Source organism: Stegostoma tigrinum, chromosome 26, assembly GCF_030684315.1.
Source record: "Stegostoma tigrinum isolate sSteTig4 chromosome 26, sSteTig4.hap1, whole genome shotgun sequence".
NCBI lineage: Eukaryota > Metazoa > Chordata > Chondrichthyes > Orectolobiformes > Stegostomatidae > Stegostoma > Stegostoma tigrinum.
The window spans coordinates 47,491,626-47,513,023 of NC_081379.1; the positions used below are offsets into that span (position 1 = coordinate 47,491,626).

General features: G+C 44.0%; 1 protein-coding gene across 3 annotated transcripts in view; it reads left to right on the forward strand.

Moving 5' to 3' along the window:
- cabin1 (calcineurin binding protein 1) overlaps nucleotides 1-18,703 on the forward strand; it is a 412,002-nt gene extending 393,299 nt beyond the window's left edge. For all 3 annotated transcript variants that reach the window (XM_059655154.1, XM_059655156.1, XM_059655155.1), the window contains exons 34-36: nucleotides 812-988; nucleotides 7,732-7,949; nucleotides 11,863-18,703. In XM_059655154.1, coding sequence (XP_059511137.1) covers nucleotides 812-988; nucleotides 7,732-7,949; nucleotides 11,863-12,009 — 542 coding nt within the window. In that variant the 3' untranslated portion in view covers nucleotides 12,010-18,703. The remainder of the gene's footprint in view (nucleotides 1-811; nucleotides 989-7,731; nucleotides 7,950-11,862) is intronic.
- The last annotated feature ends 2,695 nt before the right edge of the window (nucleotides 18,704-21,398 follow it).

Below are 21,398 nucleotides of genomic sequence, written 5' to 3' on the forward strand. Positions count from 1 at the left end.
CAGATTTAAACATATAATCCAGGCTAACACTCCCAGTGTGACACTGAGGCACATGCTGTATTGTCTGAGATGATCAAATGAGATTTCAAATAATACAATAAATTGAAGCCCCTACTGCTGTCAAATGGTATAAAAGATTGTACAGTGCAAGATCATAGTAGAACAGGAGAGTATCCTGGTCAGTGTTATTTCCACAACTGACATCAAGGGAACAGATTCTGACAAAAGGTCAGCGACCTGAAATGCGAGTCCCTTTCCTCCACAGATGCTGCTTGACCTGCTGAGTTTGTTTACGGCTTTTTCGGTTTTTGAGAACTGGTGATCTGGGCATCATTATACTGCAGTTTGTGAAACATTGCTACTGTGACTCGGAGTACAAGAACATTTGTCTGCCTTTCTTTAAGTCCCATCAGTTCTCCATGGGCATTGTTAGAGCACACTGTGAAAAAGAAGTAACATTTTCATCTCAGCACAGGCTTCCTGTTTAATTTCATATTTGTCTGAAAATTCATCCTAGGGCAATTATCCTGAACTCAAAAGCCTAACATATTCAGTCTTTACAAACCTGGAGTCCATCTGCAGGAATGATTTTGAGTACTTAACTCTAGCCTGAAGTTGCGGTGATGCACTGCGATGAGGAGCTGTGCTATGTGTCACACAGAAATGTATTGGCACAGTGTTTACGTGAGTTAGATGGTAGATTGGTACATTTAACCTGAAGACTAGTGATAACTCCAGATCAGTGAGTGGAAAAGCTAGAAAACAATGAACTGGAGTCAGTTAGATCTGTTCTGTGCCCCGTATCTTTCAGATGACGATTCTGAGGAGCCTCTCGAAGGGCTGAGTTATCGGCATCAGGAGACCCGTCTCTGCCAGCAGATGAAAATGGCGACTGTCGCTTCATCCCATGATTCCATCAACTGGCAAGAAGAGGGCACGTACGGTCAGCAAGACGACGGCTCGCATCCTGCGCACTGCTCCACCCAGGGTAAGTACATCCAGCTGCAGGTTACTTATATGGATAACTGATACATTAAGCACGGGTCTGTGTGCTGGGTCCACAGTAGAGGGAGCTTCAGCAGCACATGCCAATCTCAATCTTACAATGATATTGGGAGCTGTCAGACTCTTTCCCGAGTTGAATGGAAATGCAGTAAGTTAATTGGGATAAACATTATGTATTAGCTTCTTATTTGCAGTGTAACCAAGCATGTTACTCTAGGGATTTACTCCTTCAAGCTGACTCTGAGCTTCAATCTGTTGCACGTTCTACTCCAACACAGACCTACAAAGATAAGTCAATAACAGTCATTAGTTTAGATTTGAGTTGAGAAGCAATGAGTGAATCTTTAAGTAGCTGTTGCAGTATTTTCAGGTTCTTTGTAATACACTAATAGATAGTATCATTGCTGTGATTACACACAGAACAAAAAGTCAATTAAACGAGTACAGTAACTGATGACTGAATGTTGGACAGCACAAGAAGTGTAGTAGTAGTGATTTCATATCCAGTGTTTCAGCATCACAGGCATTAATGAGTTGTGCCAAAGCAAAGTGACACCTCTTTCCCTCCCCTGCATTCCCCTTGCCAATTTCAATAACTCATCATTTGCCTTGCTAATTACAAACTGATATGGAGTGAGCAGAATATTATAACATGACGACTTTGTCTAACTAGATTCTGTTTCTCAAGACCCGATGTTTTCTGTTGTTCCTTGCCCCGATGTTATGGTTCAGTGGCTTAAGAATTTGAAATTGTTGGGTCTGTTGATTCCTCTTTGCGTTGTCAATGCAATGCTGTGTCACATGTTACAGCAGAGCATTGTGTGATGCAATGTATACCTCAATCTTTCACAGTCCTCAGTTCTCTTCATGACAGAACCGAACCGTGTATTCTGGAGCCTGAGTCAGGCAACTTCCCACTTTCTGTCAGTGGGATATAGTGCCCCTTGATGACCCATGTGACAATAGATGTCTGATCGCTCAATCTCCCAAACGACCTGCAAAGTTGGCATGATGTGTCCACAACCAGCAATTATAGACAATTTGTGCTCGGAAATGAGCCGGGGCAGGTATTAGATCTTGTGGTGGGAGAGCATTTTGGTGATAGTGACCATAACTGCCTCACATTCTACATAACTATGGAGAAGGAGAGGATTAGGCAAAATGGGAGGATATTTAATTGGGGAAGAGGAAACTATGACGCGATTAGACACGAGTTAGGAAGCATGGACTGGGAGCAATTGTTCCATGGTAAGGGAACTATAGACATGTGGAGACTGTTTAAGGAACAGTTGTTGCGAGTGATGAGTAAATATGTCCCTCTGAGACAGGCAAGAAGGGGTAAGATAAAGGAACCTTGGATGACGAGAGCGGTGGAGCTTCTCGTCAAAAGGAAGAAGGTAGCTTACATAAGGTGGAGGAAGCTAGGGTCAAGTTCAGCTCGAGAGGATTACTCGCAGGCAAGGAAGGAGCTCAAAAAAGGTCTGAGGAGAGCCAGGAGGGGGCACGAGAAAGGCTTGGCAGAACAAATTAGGGAAAACACAAAGGCATTTTACACTTATGTGAGGAATAAGAGAATGGTTAAAGAAAGAGTAGGGCCGATCAGGGATAGCATAGGGAACTTGTGTGTGGAGTCTGAGGAGATAGGGGAAGCCCTTAATGAGTTTTTTGCTTCTGTCTTTACGAAAGAAACAAACTTTGTAGTGAATGAAACCTTTGAAGAGCAGGTGTGCATGCTGGAATGGATAGAGAGAGAGGAAGCTGATGTGCTGAAAATTTTGTCAAACGTTAAGATTGACAAGTCGCCAGGCCCGGACCAGATTTGTCCTCGGCTGCTTTGGGAAGCGAGAAATGAAATTGCTTCGCCACTTGTGAAGATCTTTGCATCCTCGCTCTCCACTGGAGTCGTACCTGAGGACTGGAGAGAGGCAAATGTAATTCCTCTCTTCAAGAAAGGAAATAGGGAAATCCCCGGCAATTACAGACCAGTAAGTCTCACGTCTGTCGTCTGCAAGGTGTTAGAAAGGATTCTGAGGGATAGGATTTATGACCATCTGGAAGAGCATGGCTTGATCAAATACAGTCAACACGGCTTTGTGAGGGGCAGGTCATGCCTCACAAACCTTATCGAGTTTTTTGAGGATGTGACTAGAAAAGTTGATGAGGGTCGAGCTGTGGATGTGGTGTATATGGACTTCAGTAAGGCATTTGATAAGGTTCCCCATGGTAGGCTCATTCAGAAGGTCAGGAGGAATGGGATACAGGGGAACTTAGCTGCTTGGATACAGAATTGGCTGGCCAACAGAAGGCAGCGAGTGATAGTAGAAGGAAAATATTCTGCCTGGAAGTCAGTGGTGAGTGGGGTTCCACAGGGCTCTGTCCTTGCGCCTCTACTGTTTGTAATTTTTATTAATGACTTGGATGAGGGGATTGAAGGATGGGTCAGCAAGTTTGCAGACGACACAAAGGTCGGAGGTGTCGTTGACAGTATAGAGGGCTGTTGTAGGCTGCAGCGGGACATTGACAGGATGCAGAGATGAGCTGAGAGGTGGCAGATGGAGTTCAACCTGGATAAATGCGAGGTGATGCATTTTGGAAGGTTGAATTTGAAAGCTGAGTACAGGATTAAGGATAGGATTCTTGGCAGTGTGGAGGAACAGAGGGATCTTGGTGTGCAGATACATAGATCCCTTAAAATGGCCACCCAAGTGGACAGGGTTGTTAAGAAAGCATATGGTGTTTTGGCTTTCATTAACAGGGGGATTGAGTTTAGGAGTCGTGAGATCTTGTTGCAGCTCTATAAAGCTTTGGTTAGACCGCACTTGGAATACTGCGTCCAGTTCTGGTCGCCGTATTATAGGAAAGATGTGGATGCTTTGGAGAGGGTTCAGAGGAGGTTTACCAGGATGTTGCCTGGACTGGAGGGCTTATCTTATGAAGAGAGGTTGACTGAGCTTGGTCTCTTTTCATTGGAGAAAAGGAGGAGGAGAGGGGACCTAATTGAGGTATACAAGATAATGAAAGGCATAGATAAAGTTGATAGCCAGAGACTATTTCCCAGGGCAGAAATGGCTAGCACGAGGGGTCATAGTTTTAAGCTGGTTGGTGGAAAGTATAGAGGGGATGTCAGAGGCGGGTTCTTTACACAGAGAGTTGTGAGAGCATGGAATGCGTTGCCAGCAGCAGTTGTGGAAGCAAGGTCATTGGGGTCATTTAAGAGACTGCTGGACATGCATATGGTCACAGAAATTTGAGGGTGCATACATGAGGATCAATGGTCTGCACAACATTGTGGGCTGAAGGGCCTGTTCTGTGCTGTACTGTTCTATGTTCTATGTTCTATGGGCAGTCGAGCTGAGTTAGGTATCAGATTTAATAGACGATGTAGAAATTAAAGTTTTCCTTCACCCTAAACCAGTTTGCTCTAGGAGGTCCACTGAGTCTCCGGGGCCAACAGTTCCTCAAAATAAGACAATTAATTATAGATCTTCTTTTTAAACAAAAATGATTTAAATTTGCTGGTGAAAACTGTATTTAAAATTGCAGAGCTGTTTAATAAAAACATTCTTCCCTGTTACATTTGACCAGTTGTTACCAAAAGGTAGTGTTAATTTTAGATACTTTGTTTCTGAGTGGTTGAAGGCTTAATAAATAAGGAATGATATATATAAAAAGAAAAGGGAATATACTTTTTCCCCACTTGCTCAAAACACACTGCCTCACTGTCAGCTGTCCTTGTTCAAGGATGACATCTGGTCAGTTGTGAGAGTTTCTCCTGTAGCCCTTCCTGCGATGAACAGGCTGCTTCTTGAATTGCTGGTCTCTGGGTACATGAAGCAGGATGTCTGTTGGAGGGGAGAGATCTGGAGAACAGGATTTACTACTTTCCCTGGCCGCTGCTGTGTTATTAAGATATTGTGACTCAAAGCATGATGCAGCTTGTCCAATTATCATAGACCAGTTGCTGTCATTCTGAAGAGCTAATTGAGAGTTCCCCTCAGTCATTATAGTCCCTGTTGCCACATGCCATTGGAGTGCTTCAGTGTGCCCTTGAAGTGTTTTCTTTGTTCTGTCCTGAAACCCTGGCCAACTAAGATAGAGAGGGCGACAACTTCTGACCAGCTGGACACAGTTGATTTTGCAGTAGTTTCACTTGAATACGTAGAAAATGTTAAGAGCCTATTCTGGCAGCATGGTGGCTCAGTGGCTAGCACTGCTTCCTCACAGCGGCAGGAACCCCTAGGATCGATTCCACCCTCATGTGACTGTCCGTGTTGATTTCCTTCCAAATCCAAAGGTGTACAGGATTGCCCATGCTGAATTGCCCAGAGTGTCACAGAGGTGTCCAGAGTTACACGGATGGAGTGAGTCAGGGTGGGACGCCCTCTGGAGGGTTGGTATGGACTTGATGGACCAAATGGCCTGCTTCTGCACTGTAGGGATTCAATGGATTCTATGGTAAAGGATGTAATGGCAGAGCATGTAGAAATACATTGTATGATCAAGCAGTGTTAGTATTGCCTCATGAATGGGAAACCACACCTGACAAAATTGGAAAATTCCTTGAAGAGGTAACTAACAGGATAGATAAAGGGGAAGCAATGGATGTGATACATGGATTTTCAGAAGGTGTTTGATAAGGTGCCCCACATTAGATTTCTTCATAAAAGCCCGTGGTGTTGATAGCAGTATATTAGCATGGATTGAGGATTGGCTAACTAATACGAGGCACAGTGTTAGAATGGGGTGGGGCACATTTTCAGGACGACAATCCATAACAAGGGGAGTGGCATAGGGATCAGTGTTGAGACTCCAATTGTTGATGTTACATGTTAGTGATTTGGATGAGGAAAGTTAATGGACTTATTGCCATTGTTCAATCTTTTTGTCTATTTCCATTGATTTCTTTTAACATTAATTGTTAAAGTAAGTGTCACTCACACTTTTCAGCATGCTTTGTCAAACCACTTAAAACATTTAAATCAACATAAGCCCTGCAGAAGAATGAAATGTAATTGTACCTTTCTGTTTGAATGTCCCATGTGGCCTAAGTAAATAAAGTACAAACTGCAAAGGCATATACAAATAACATTCCACTAGGTGGCAAATCATTAACATAATTCCCAGTTACTTACTCATGCTATTGTATCCTGTCTTAATAGTATTTACTTGATCCTGTATTTCCCTGTTACTGTCAGTTTCTGAAAATTGTAGGTTATCTTTTCATTCAGTACCTAGTGGTAGTTACTGAAACAGACCTGTACACAATCTGCCCTCATTCTAACATGTATAAAAATTCAAACAAGACAGTGAAAATTCTCAATGTTCAGGATGAGCTGGAATGACTCATGCATATCAGATAATATGTTATTGAATAAAATCACATTTCTTTAGTGTGGCAAGGAGAGTGACAAAACAAAGAGAATTAGATTAAGAGATAGTAGGAACTGCAGATGCTGGAGAATCTGAGATAATAAGGTGTAGAGCTGGATGAACACAGCAGGTCAAGCAGAATCAGAGGAGCAGGAAGGCTGACGTTTTGGGCCTAGTCCCTTCTTCAGAAAAATGCCCTTCTTCAGAAGGGTCTAGGCCCGAAACATCAGCCTTCCTGCTTCTCTGATGCTGCCTGGCCTGCTGTGTTCATCCAGCTCTACACCTTATTATCTCAGACTTAGATTAACATTGGAATACAAGATAACCCAGATTTCTAAAGTTCACTTCATCATAATAGAAAAGGAGTAGGGAGTAGCCCTGATAAATGTTGAAATAACGACAGTCATAAGATGTGGTCTAAACCTGGATGGTGTATAGCATGAACAAAGTAAACCCATAAAGGCTCCAGAGACTGTATAGGCATAGACAGCCGTTCCCTGCGATGTTCACATGCGCACTGATTACCGTTCCCTGCGATGTTCACGGGCGCACTGATTACCGTTCCTGGTGATGTCCAGGGGTAGGGACACTCCTATTGCACCACAATAGCCTGTGGGTCATCAGTGAACCAGATTGGTTTTGACAAGAATCAGCTGATCACTGTTAGATTTTTACTGAATTCAGATTTCACCGTTTGCCATAGTGGGATTTGAACATTTACTAGGCCAAGGATATTGCCACTACACCACCACCCCCTTACTGTTATGCAGGGCTACTATTCCCTATAATGTTCTTGCTGTGTCAAAATCCTTGAAGTAGCACCCTAATTACAACTGAGGATCTACTTACAGCACACGGACTACAGCAGATCAAGAAGGCAGCTCAGCTCCACTTTCTAAAGGACTGTTAGGGACAGGCAATACACACTGGACCAACCAATGATGCCCATGTTCTACAAGTGAATAAAAGAAAATATATGCAGGCACGTGGTTCTGTATACCGTACACAGAGTTTGCTATTTCTCATAATGTGCACTGAATTGATGTCTAGTACACTTTGAACATTTCTATGGAAGTAAAATTGGTTTCAATTAAACAACAAAGGCTCCTGGGATATAAAGCAGTAAATAAACATGATAGCAGTGAATGTGCAAATCTAGAAAAGATGCCGCTAAACATTAAAGGCATGTGTGGGTATTTAAACTGATTTTCAAGATGCTGCGTAATTTATGTTTGCTCATAGAATGCAGAGTCAATCTCTCTGGAGTGGGATTTGAACCTGATTTATTTGTAGGTTGCTGTATTCTGTGAAATCCATAATTTATGTGACCGAGTTGATTGTGATGCTTCTCTGCAGCTTCCAGTTCCGTTAGTGAACTGTCTACCACCTCAATGGCCCAGACTTGCAAAGCTGACAGCAGTCGAATCAAATCACGAGTCCCTCCAAACATGCCAAAGCTTTTTATCCCATCATCTATGGCAAAGTTTCCACCAGAGATAACCGTCACCCCGCCAACCCCAACCCTCCTGTCGCCAAAAGGTAGTGTGTCTGAGGAAACCAAGCAAAAACTAAAGGTAAGAGATTGTCTGTGACTATCTCCCTTTCCTTGTATAGTGAACCTTGCCTGTGCTTTTTATTTATTTATTTGTGGGATATCACTGCCTGGCCAACCAGCATTTATTGCTCATCCCTAGCAAACTGAGAACATTTCAGAGGGCAGTTGAGAGTCAATCACATTGCTGTGAGTCTGGAGTCACATGTAGGCCAGACCAGGTAAGGATAGTGAACCAGATGGGTTTTTCATGGCAGCAGTTTCATGGGTATCAGCAGATTCTTAATCAAGATATTTTTCCTTTACAATTCAATTCAGATTCCACCATCAGCCATGATGGTATTTGAACCCCAGTCCCCTGAACATTAGCCGAATTTCTGGATTAATCGTCTAATGATAATACCACTAGGCCATTACCTCCCCTCGTGTGCATGTGTGTGTTGGGGAAAATGCTGTCATCTCCTTAAAAATCTCCTACATTTACCAGCAACACTCAAGGATGTGGGCTGTGTTTCAGATACGGTGCCCACTGTCTGGAAAGGTTAAAGGGAAATCTAATGGATATGTTTAATAAACACATGGACTGCTCTTTGCCTGTAACATCATCAGGACTTGCAGTTCTTTTGCACCTACTGCTGTTAGAAGACCTAGTGGAGCTATTTGATGGAGAGATTCAGAACCACAAACGTTCAGGACAAAATAAGTGAGGAAAAGCTGCTCTCAGTGGTGGAAGGATAGAGAACAAGAGAGTACAGATTTGAGGTGATTGCAAAAGCGGCAATGGTGACACAAAGAGAAACTTTATCACGCAGTAAGTATTACTATTTATTATCGGGAATGCACTGCTCAGGACATGGCGATGTCAGATTCGATCAAAACTTTCAAGAAAAATTGGATTATTATCTGAATAGTAAGACTGTGCCAGGTTACAGCGAGAAAGCAGGAGAATGGCATTGGGTCAGTTCGCCATTCAGGGAGCTAGATTATATTAGATTAGATTCTCTACAGTGTGGAAACAGGCCCTTCGGCCCAACAAGTCCACACCGCCCCTTGCAGCATCCCAGCCAGACCCATCCCCCTATAACCCACACACCTCTGAACACTACGGGCAATTTAGCATGGCCAATCCACCTAGCCTGCACATCTTTGGACTGTGGGAGGAAACCGGAGCACCCGGAGGAAATCCACACAGACTCAGGGAGAATGTGCAAATTCCGCACAGACAGTTGCCTGAGGCTGGAATCGAACCCAGGTCCCTGGCCCTGTGAGGCTGCAGTGCTAACCACTGAGCCACCGTGCTGCCCCAAGCTAGCATAGACATGGTGGGTGAAATGTGAGAAATGTGTACAGAATGTGGTACATTCCACAGATTTCATTAGTAACTCGAAGGTAAAAATGTACACATAGTTTTAAGCTTGCAGAAGCATTTTAAAATTCAGTCATTTAGTTTGATGCTGGGACACGATTGAAATGCACCCAGAAAACCAGAACAACTGCTTGAAAGAACATTGGTGGCAATTCAGTCGGAGACCTCAGAAGCAAGATTCTACAGGCATAGTGCAGACATTTATCCACCAAGATTAAAACTGGTGCCACAAAATCTAGAGCCTCTGGTTATCCAGAAGCAGACTGGATAAGATAAACAGAAAAATAGAGCCTATGACCATCCCAAACAAGAAATATTTTAAGAAGCTAAGGAGTTGAAGTAAAAAAGGAAATTAGGATATTATTATTAAATATTATGAATAAAATCCAGGACAATCCAAAGAGTTTTCTCAGAGCGTTGAAAGCAAGAAGATGATGAAGGAAGGGAGGACTGGACCTATCAGAGATGTATATGGTCATTCTGAGGAACCTGCCCACAATATGATGTGGGTAGGTTCATTTAGAATGAGTATTTTGTGTCTGTTTTCACAAGGGAAAGGGATGAAGCAGAAGAGAAGTGTGAAGTAAGAGATAAAATAGCTGAATGAAAAGGGAAGTGTTGGAGCAGCTGACCGCCTTGTAGGTGGATAATTCACCAAGCTGGAGAAATCATATCCCAGGCTGTTAAAGGAAGCCAGTGAAGAAATAGGGAATGCTGTATAGGGAAAAGATCATTTTTCAATCCTAAGGGGATGAAGCTGAGAAACCAAATGATTAGAGCTATGTGAACATTGTACTTTGGGCAAATTACCAGAATCAGGACTATGATACTTGGAAAGGCACAGAGTAATCAGGAACAGTCAGCACAGTTTGTTAACAGAAGATTATGACTTCCTAACTGAATTCAATCATTAATTTATTTGAAAAGTTTAAGGAAGTAACAAGGAGGATTTGATGAGGGTTGTGTGGTGGATGTTGTCTATGTGGATTTTAGTCAGGTATTGTCAAGGGCCCACATGGGAGACTGGTTGGAAAACTAAAGCCCAAGCGATATGATGGATTGGGATGAGCTGGATTTAAAATGGACTTAGTGACAGGAAACAACGGGTAATGGTGGAGGGACACTCATCCGAATGGAAGTCAAAGGTGTTCCACAAGGTTCAGTGTTAGGTGCCTTGCTGTTTAAGCTATATTTTAATGATTTAAAATTAAATGTAAGAACGTGATTGGGAAATTTGTAAGCAGCATTTGATAGTGAAGAGGAGGACGGCAGACAATTGCAGGACAGTATCAGTAATTTGTTTGTCTGAATATCATTTGTCACTTTTCAACCCAGCCTTTCGAGAGTGCAAGCAAAGCAAGAAGAACACCGAATAAACGAGAGGGTAATGAGAGACAAACTGAGAGATCTTAGAGTGCTGGGAGTGCATGTCTACATGTCCCTGGTGAGACAGGTAGAGAAACTGTTCACCTAAGACATGTGGGATACTTCTCCTCATTGGATCATTAGGCTAAACAGTTCCTGCATTATAAGACAATGGAGTTAGCGTTCTCTGTATAGTTCTGGTCACCACGTTACAGGAAGGAGACAGTTACTCCCTAGTGTATACAGTGGAAACTTGTAAGAATGGTGCTCGGGCTTGAATCTTTGCAGCAATGATGAAACATTGAATTGGTGAGAAGTGTTTCCTTATAAAGGATGAGGATGAGGGGTGACTGAATAGAGGCAAAATAATGAGGGGCATGGAAACCCTGCAGAGGGGAAACCTATTTACCCCAGGATAGAGGGCAGTGAGGATGGACACACGTGCTTAAAGTGATTGATTAAAGGGCGTGCCATGAGGTGAATTGTTTTCATGGAGTGGATGGTGGGTATCTGAAATTCAGCGCCCTTAACTTATTTAAGTGGGACCTGGATCTCTGGCTGGAGCCTATAGAGCTACAAAGCAGGTGCTGGAACGTGGGATGAAGATACATGGCTTGTTAATTCAGCTAGTGTAGACACAATGGGTTGAATGGCCTCTTTCTGTTCTGTATCCGTTGTACGATTTCTCTCTCACTCATATAGAGAAGATTGACCACAGTGATGAAGACTTGCAGCAGTCATCACTAATTGGGACTAAATTGGCATCTTCAAGCACAGTGTGTATTATTGCACCGTGAAAGGGAGTTTTTTTTTGTGCTTGTGTGAAAGATGGTGTTTACACAAAGGTAACATCGAAAGTACAGTGGGGTTTTGGCATGAATGATAGCTAACAGACTACACCCAGTATTGTGGTATCTTTAAGTGTTTGCAATTAACGTAATCAATGTTTTAAGATCTCTGTGGTTTATTTGTGGGCATCTTTTGGGTCACGTATAATGCTTTCCACACAAATCTACCCCACCATTAGTTAATGTAGTCAGGTTTCTTGTGACTACAAATAAACCCTTACTGTTATCTTCACTTCATCAAATGCGTGCCTTCTGCCCACAGTGAGACTCCGTTTTTTGATATTCTGACTTTGTTTACTCCATCTTCGCTGTGGCACCGCTCCGAGTTAATGCTTGCTTTTCCTGTTTGCTTTCAGACTGCCATCCTATCGGCACAGTCAGCTGCCAACGTGAAGAAAGAGACTCTGTGCCAGCCAGCCTTGGAAATCCTGGAGACGTCGAGCCAGGAGTCGTCACTGGAGAGTGACACCGACGACGAGGAAGACGATTACATGGACATCTGACACAGTGTGAATTCCCCCAAGTTACAGCAGTAGGCAGCCAACCACTGCTCTCCTGCAGAAACGCCTTGGGAATATTGTTTTCTCTGAGACCATGGAAGTGCACAGTACTTTATATGGATCAGGCCGGAACAAGGTGCAACGATCTCTTACCAGCATTGGCCTTTGTAAATATTAGACACATCTCAGCAGTGAAGGCAGACAAGCTAAGCTGTGTCACCGGCCTTGTTGCTTTGTGCTGACCTGGAGAGATGACTGACTTTGCTCAAACACAAGCTGGTGATTCATTGTATAGGGACAGATTTCGTTAAGAACATACCTCTCACAGAGTGGTCACCAGCTCTCTCGTAGCTTAGTTTTTGGGTAGGAGAGCTGGGTCAGTGAAGGCCCATTTCACTCGCTGTGGAAATACCAGGCAAAAGCAATGTTTTAGTGGAAGGCGTAATGCTGGAAATATGAACTCAAAGCAGCAAGTGCTGGGAATTGGCAGCAGACTGGTTTACTTCTGAGATGAGAGTTTGTGAGCCGGTGGGGGGCGCTGCAGGGTGAAGCAAGAGAGAGAGAGAGTGTCTTTGAACACCAGGAAGACTCAGAGACCCGCTGGCTATTTCCAGCATTTTCCTGGTGCCTCATTGTGTCTATATTTTTCTTAACTTTTGTTGAGCCCTCCTCAGATAGAACTCTGGGTTGTTTATAGTGTGGGCAGCACAGAAAGGATTGGAACTTGCTTACCTTTACTGCTAGCTTTCAGCCTCTGTGCAGTCGGGTTGGATTGCTTTAAGAAAAAGCTTATTTAGCCTGCGGTCCTGCAGAGTGACTGAGGTCAGGCATTGTGTCAGTCTGAATTGGTTTGTAACAGATCGCACCCTTTCATACTGAATGTCCACATTTTATTTCCCAGTCATTCATTTCAATGACAAATGTTGGTTTCTGTTGTTGGAGATTAGTTGCAAATATAGAGAGGGGCACACTGTAGAGCCTATTAGCCAATTCTGCTGTCAATTTCTGATTTCACTGTCAAAGCAAATCACATACCAGAACGCACAGCGGGATGTTGGAACATGCTCCAAAATGAGAAGGTTGTGATTTTTGAGGTAATTGTAAGACTGCATAGGAGATGTAGAAACTTCCTCTGGTTTAAAAACCTCTCACCAGTGGTCCGTTCTGGGATGTTGATCAGGAAGCTGCTTAGCTGAAGAGCAAAGTTCATCCGTTAACCCTGTGACCTGGTGACTCTCTGCAACAAGCATTGAGAGCTCTGCTTCAGAGGGCTCTCCAGATCGATAGGCTCATAATGACGCCTGTATGTTATCAATCACAGGCTTTGTACCATAATAGTGCCCAGGTGTTATCAAGATTGATACGTAACTTTGGTATGCAGGACTGGTGGTATTCCCACTTGTGTGTCAAACAGGAAAGTATTACCCACAAATGGTTAATGCCTTTGACAGTGATAATGGCCATTAACAGGGAACAGCCCCACCTTCATCCCAGTCTAACTGTCACTCAGAGCCAACTGTCGTGTCAGTTTGACTTCATCCTGTACCCCTTAGCAGGTTGATACTTTGTGGATTAATGACCGGGGTGTGTGAGATGGTGTGAGAGAGCATCATTCTACCTGGGACCTTGGAGAAACAGTAGGGCTGATGGCTTATCTGTTCAACCATGTGCAATTTGAGGTTTGAAGGACAAGTGGGAATGATTGTGAAAGGGGACAAGATAAAATTCAAATCATGCATGAATAATGAAATGGGTTGGATTAGTGAGTGGAAAGGAAAATTCAGGAAATGACTCGTGTAGAATTTGAATCTTTTTAAAGCTTTTTAGAACTTACTATGCACAGAGTTGAGACTCTGTCAGTGTCCCCTTTCTGGACCACAGAACTGAATTAGCACGATCACCTTCTCAAAAACATACTTACATTGTTAATGATGAGCCTAATTTTTTTATTTGTACGTTAACCTAACTGTAATTGGCATTTCTAGCAAGTTCTTAAAAATAACGTGTGACTTAATGGCAAGATCTAGTTAGCATGAAGCTAAACTACTGAATGACGTTAAATCAACAACACATTCCGGAGATTCGCAACTGGCATCATATTTCTTGAGCCCCTCAATAAAGTGGCCAATGTCATAAAAATGTACGTGTTAACACAGTTGCCTTTCCTGAAAAGTCATGCCCCACAGTCTAAATCTACGTTTGTATTTCCAAAGGGAGCTGGAGCTGGGTTGTGTCTAGTGAGTAAAGTCACTTTTAATATACCCCTGTGAATGATGAGGTTATAGTATGGGTTTTCAGAGCACAGTGCTGAATATATTTTCCCTGAAGTCCTGAACGAGCTCTGTGACAGTGTATGACCCCACAGATTTATAATCTCTCACATTGAGCAGCAGATCGTTAATTATCAAGCAATGAAAAATTGAACCAAAGTTGTTCATTATTTATTGTGCACCACAATCTGAGATTCCTGTAAAGAGTTGAAGGAATTCTGCCAAATGTGCCATCCCAGAATCAATTGTCTCGCCCATTTATTATAATAAACTGATTTTGAGATCAAAACCATTTCGTTTTCACATCCTTTATATTGTGAAGCACCTACAGCACTTGTGGCACTAATATCTTCCTAAAGTTCAGCTCAGTGCTCCTGGACACCATCCTGTTTCCACCCAGAACCCTCTGATTATATGCAGGGTGGATTGGCAGCTCCAATAATCGGAATCCAGGCACCCTATTGGTGCACTGAGACAGTCACACTCTGTCTCTGTCTGGGAGTTTTCACGCAGCTACAGAGCATCTCTGGTTGGGAGACCGGAGACCATGTTTGTCTATAGCACAAGAGCCTGCATATGTATAGCACCTTGCAATCTAATAGAGAGGCTACACATAGAGCCGTTATTAAACAAGGTTTAACACTGAAGCACACAGGACCTGTTACCAAAGAGGAAGATTTTAGGATCATATTAAAGAAGACAGAGAGAGGTTTTAAGAGGAATCTCCCAAACTTAAGATTTATGTAGCTGAATGCACAGGTGCCAGTGCTACAGTGATAAAAATCCGGATTACTCAAAGGCTAAACTTGAAGCACTACAGAGATCTCAGCAGTGATAGAATGGCAAATAAAACACAGAAATAATTGGTGCTTGAGACTACCAGGATTAACAGCACAATAGGGTGCTGCTTAGGAAGACCTATGTTTGAGTCAAAGTCTCCTTGTGACCAGCAATCCTGGTGGCAAATGCTCCACTTAGTCCAAAAACAAACTGACAGAATCAGCTTTCTGTAAAGTGCTGTTGAAATGTCATTGACTTCAGTAACATCAAAGCCTAGACGTACACGTTTCCCCATTTCAGTTACTCAGGAACCTGTGCATGCACACACACTGAGGAATTGCTTATTGCTGCACCCGTTATTCAATCCACAAACTCAGCAGGACCCCCTTCTCCCATGTGGATAGAATCATGTGGCAGCAGGTTCAGACAGCTCTGGATTTGTGTCAAGCTGGATCTCAGGCTGTGGGAGCAACTTGTTGCAACAGGCTGGAAGGGCTGAATGGCCCCTAACTCTGTCTCCCCATTTTTCTATGATTCTAGTTATGCCCAGCTTCTCTTATTGCTTCGCCTCAGAATATGAGGTGATTTTAGGAAGAGAGGTGTGAAAATGTACAGTTCAGCATCTAAGCATCGCTTTGTGGTCAATGGGATCTGATCTGCATTTTATCTGTGGTGCAGATTACACAGGGCCAGAGGCTTTATCCTCACTTCTCTAAATGATGCTAGTGCTGCTCGCAAACTCCGAGTTGCTGCTCATTCCAGACATGTTGAATACTTCACTGGTTCAATAGTTATCAATAGCTATTGATTTATTGGGTGATGGGGCTTGTCCTGAGGAGAGGCTGAACCCACAGTCTCAATAAGTTGAAATGTTTGAACATCTTAGAGGGCTCGACAGGGTAGATACTGGGAATCAGGGGTTAATGAGAAATTAGCGGAAAAGCACATTTTTGAACATACACATTGTTCAACCTTTTGAGCCTACTCTGCTATTCACTAAGATCATGTGTAATCTGATTATAACTACAACTCCACATGCTGACCTATTTCATTTTCAGTCCCTTGTTAGTCATGAATCTGACTATCTCTGGCTTAAAAAATATATAATGATCCTGCCTCTAAAATTTTGAGGAAGAGAGGTCAGAAAAAAAGTCTCTCGTTGTCCCCATCTTAAATTGACAATCTCTTTATTTTTGAAACTGTGCCCTGTGGGTCTAGGCTTTCCAACAAAGGGAAGCATCATTTCTATTATCTACCTGTCAAGTGCCTCAGGACCTTCTATGTTTCGATAAGATCACCTCTCATTCTTCTAAACTGCAATAGATACAGGCTTAACCTTCCCTCGCAGGTTGATAACCCCCTTTTACTGTGAATATATCTTGTTTAAACACAATCCTGTACAACTGTGGCACAACATTCCTGCTTATAGAGGAGCAATTTACTGCTGATGCTGGAATTTGTACCGAAAGCAGAAAATACTGGCAGTCACAGTGGGCCAGGCAGCTTCCATAGAGAGGGAGCAAGCTAATGGTTCAAGTCTAGATGACTCCTGCTTATATATTCCTCACCCACTTTGCAACAAACAGGGACATTCCACTTGCCTTGACAGTCACCTGTTATACCTGCCTTGTAACTGTTTGTGATCGGTGGACCAGAACACCCAGATTCCTTTGTACCTCCGAGTCCTGCAATCACCCCCTGCTTCACTAATATACTGCTTTTCTCTTCCTCCTGAAATGGATGAGCGTTTTGACTTGTTTGTGGAAGGTCAGCCGTGGTCTTTCTTGAGTTCCAGAGTGTCGGAGGGACAGTATGTCCTACTTTGTTCCTATTTCTGTTTGTATTACCATGAAGCAGCATCTGATTTAGCTGCTGCAAACCCTCCTCCTCTGCCTGATCATCACCACATACCCTTCTTTTAAAAGCCTCCTGTTCTGATTGATCCCATTCCTGTTTAGCTGCTTTTGTAACCGGCACAGTCTCAGCTCTCCCCTGGGGACTGTTGCTCTGCCCTGAAGATGGGGACAAATGGAGGTCTAGTTTCTTGAACAGCAGATTGTAATTACAAGCAGCGGGGTTCCCCAGCCCTCAACTTTATCATAACTTTCCCCACTTTCTCACCAATGGGGTGACACAGTGGTTAGCACCGCTGCCTCACAGCACCAGGGACCCGGGTTCAATTCCACCCTCAGGCGATTGTCTCTGTGGAGTTTGTTCCTTCTCCCTGTGTCTGTGTGTGGGTTTCCTCTGGGTGCTCCGGTTTCCTCCCACTGTCCAAAGATGTACAGGCTAGGTGGACTGGCCATGTTAAATTGCCCGTAGTGTTCAGGGATGTGTAGGCTATGTGGATTAGCTGTGGGAAATGTGGGTTACAGAGGTGGAGTAGGGAGGTGTGGGTCTGAGTGGGAAGCTATTTGGAGGATTGGCGTGGACTCAATGGGCCGAATGGTCTGCTTCCACACTGTAGGGATTGTATAATAACCAGTAAGAACAGAACAGATCAGAATTTCATTCAGGAGCAAAGAGCAAACTGTTAGCCTCTTGAGAGATTCGAGATCATTACTCAAGAAAGTGGGGCAGTTTAAATTCTTTCCTAAGATATAAATATCACCAGCAAGAGCAAAATTTGTTGCCCATCCCTAATGGCTCTCGAGCTGAGTGTCCTGCTTTGTCTGTGCAGAGAGAAATGCAAGTTAACAGTGTTGCCGTGGGTCCAGAGTCGCACGTAGGCCAGATTTTCTTCCTTAAAGGATACGGTGAACCAGATGAGTTTTTTGATGCCAGCATTAGTTGCAGAATTAAATTGCAATTGCACCAGCTTGTTGCTGTAGGGTCTGAACCTGCCACCAGGGCTTTAGCCTGAGCTTTTAGATCACTCGTCTAAGTGTAATTACCACCACATCATCACCAACTCTTCCAATGTTCCGATTGAACCAACCAGTTATCTGTTCACGTTCTCATTGCTGTTTATAGCTTGCTGCGTACAAATCGGCTGCTGCATTTCCTCACACTTCACAAAAGTTTAACTGATTCAAGTACTTTGAGCTGCCCTGAACTCCTGAAAGGTGCTATGTAAATGCAAGTTTGTTTCTTTCCTCTGTTGGAACAAATACGGCGTAGGAAAGGAGGGGTTAGCTTTTGGATAGCTTGCACAATAATCTGAATTTTTGGAGATGTTTGCTACAAGGTCTGAAGGGAAGTGTTGTACTTGAGTATCTTGGAGAAATGTAAGATATATGCTCGTGATTCCGAGCTGCTGAATCCACTTAGTACGGAATGTCTTTTTATATTGTATTTTTTTTAAGGGCTTCTGCATATTGAGTGTTCACTTGTACATTTTTACAAGAAGTGTTCTTAAAACCATGTTATCGCTTAGCTGCAAAAAAAACCAATTGAAGTGTTGGGGCTTTACTATTGAATGTTCTGTCACAGGAATGATCTCTGCTTTTCTTTTATATGCAATGTTTTAACCGTAAAGCTAATCCGATTTAAACCCTTGTACATAAAAAGAACATTTTTGTTTTGGAAAAGCAGGAAATCTGTTACAGTATTCGCATGTGAAATGATACCAGCTGAAGGCAGCTAGTAATAAAACCAAATGTTGCTACCCCTGCAGTCAGCCTGGCTGTTGGAAGGGGCAAGCCTGACCGTCTGTGTCCGCCTTTATTGTGTTTGCTCAGGCACCTCCGCCAAATGGTTAATTTCCTCCGTCTGGAGGAAAGGAACGGTCAACGTTTCGGGTTTTACCCTTCTTCAGGACTGGATGTGGGAGCTGCAGATAACGTGGGTGGTGGGGGGTGGTTGAGGTGGGATGGGTGATGCTAGTAGGTACCACCCAGGGTTGGCCGATGGGAGGGATAAATCCTTTCGGTGGCTGGAAGGGAGGGTCAGTAGGTGGAATGGAAAGGAGGAGGTGGAGCTGGAAAGGGAGCTGGGGGATGGGTGGGGAGGTCATTTGAAATTGGAGAACCCAATGTTGAGTCCTCCAGGCTCCAGGGTGCCCAGGGGAAGGTAAGCTGTCGTTCTTCAAATTTGTGCTGTGAGGCGCTGTGACACTGGAGGAGGGCATGGACAGACATGTCGCAGGGGGAGAGGGGCGTGAAGTTGAAATGGGTGGTGACCAGGAGGCTAGGCTGGCCGTTACAGGCCAGGTGAAGAAGCTCGGTAAAATGGTCACTTAGTCTATGTTTGGTCTCACCGATATGGAGAAAACTGCACTGGGTGCAGTAGACCAGGTTGAAGGAGATGCAGATAAAGCTCTGTCTCACCTGGAAGGACTGTTTAGGGCCCTGATGTGGTCTTCTCTAGGTCAATGAGACCAAGTGTAGACTAGGTGACTCCTTTCCTCCAGATGCTGCCTGGCTTGCTGTGTTCTACCAGCCTCCAGTTGGTCTCCCTTGGATTCCCAGCATCTGCAGGTTTTGCTTTGTCTCATTTCCCACACCAGCTACAGCTCACATATGCTGTCCTGCAAGGTGAGAGAGAGGGAAAAATTCCTGTCCTATAAGTCTGGCCTGAGCAAGCAGCCTGCTGCTAGAGCGCACTCTGGGTAGTGAGATCTGCTCATTTACTCATACGTGTGCCAAGCTCAATAACCCATAGGTCCAACACATGGCCGTAGAAACCCTGCAGTATGGAAATAGGTCATTCAACTCACCACTCACCCTCTGAAAGGTATCCACCCGCTTGTTGACCTAACCTGCACACCTTTGGACTGTGGGAGGAAGCCAGAGCCCCTGGAGGAAACCCATGCAGACACGGGGAGAATGTGCAAACTCCTATAATCGCCCGAATGTGGAATCGAACCCAGGTCCCTGATGCTTAGAGGTAACAGTACTAACCACTGAGCAACCATGGTACCTATAGCTAGCGTCCCAGCTGTGGTCCCTGAAGGTTGGTTTTTATGTTTAGTTTGTGTCTGGGTTACTTCAAGGCACTGGAGCCCTCCCTGTAGCTGCTGCATTTGCTTGATGTTTATCACACATCCTTCCCACCCCACCCAGTCACTTGGAGACATGAGACAAGCTGCCTCACTCTCTTCCCAGATTACAGTTTGAGTAGAACTCCCCTTCAACCTCCATCAATAAATAAGAACCCTCTCCAGCCAATTACTTCTTCCTTCCGTTGCATGTCCTTTGACCATCACAAACAGGCTCACCATCCCATTATTGGTTTGAAAGCTTTCTTCGCAGGCCTTATCACATTCTCCAACTGTTTGGTTACTGAGGCAGAACACTCACATCTCCTTTGTCTGAGCCCAGCAGCAGCTCAGACCTGAGGACTATTCCGATCCAACTTGATCAATTCTCTCCCTGCAAAGCAGGCAAACCAGATGATCTTGGGAAAGCAAGAAGTGCTGGAGATCACAGCGGGTCAGACAGCATCCATGGAGAGAGAGCCAGCTGATGTTTTGAGTCTAGATGACTCTTCATCAGAATTGAGGCGGAGTGTGGATGAGACAGTTATAGTAGGTGGGTGGAGTGCTATCTCACAGAGTGAAGTGAGGAAAGACAGTGTGAAGACTCTCACAACATCTTCCCATTGCTCCTTAAGAATGGGGTTAATTCTACAAATGTTGCATCTTAAGGAAAGCCAGGAATATACAAACCAGTCAGCTGAAGTTTTTGAGATATTAATCTGAGACAAACTGAATTGTCACATAAGGAAGGGGTAAATCAATAAAACTTCCTGACAATTTGTTAGAGACAGGATTGACTAAATCAACTGAATTCTTTGATGAAATGACGAATGAAGCTCTGCAGTTCTGACATTCTAGATCCTGGCTCCAGGGGAACAACACACCATCCTGGAGTCTCTCTTACGTCCACAGAAGCACCTATCTGTACCCCTAACTATGGAGTCCCCTGTAACTACTGCTCTAGTGCTGTTTGTCCTCCCTTTTCTCAGAACAGAGCCAGCTGCAGTGCTACCAATCACTTGATAACAGCCCCTCCACAAACCACCTTCTGGAAGCAGTGACTGTACTGATGAAGATCCTCCCCACTTCAGCCAATCAGCGGCACCACTCTGCTGCCCTCTTCAAGGTCATAGTTGTTGGAGGTCAGTCATCTCAGCTCCAGGGTGTCTCTGCAGGAGTGACACAGTAACTCAGTAACTGTCTGTGTGGAGTTTGCACATTCTCCCCGTGTCTGCGTGGGTTTCCTCCGGGTGCTGCAGTTTCCTCCCACTGTCCAAAGATGTGCAGGCTCGGTGGATTGGCTATGTTAAATTGCCCGTAGTGTTCAGGGACATGGAGATTAGTTGGATTACAGGGGAAAGGTAGGGGGTTTGGTCAGGGTGGGATACCTTGAGAGTCGGTGTGGACTTTATGGGCCGAAGGGC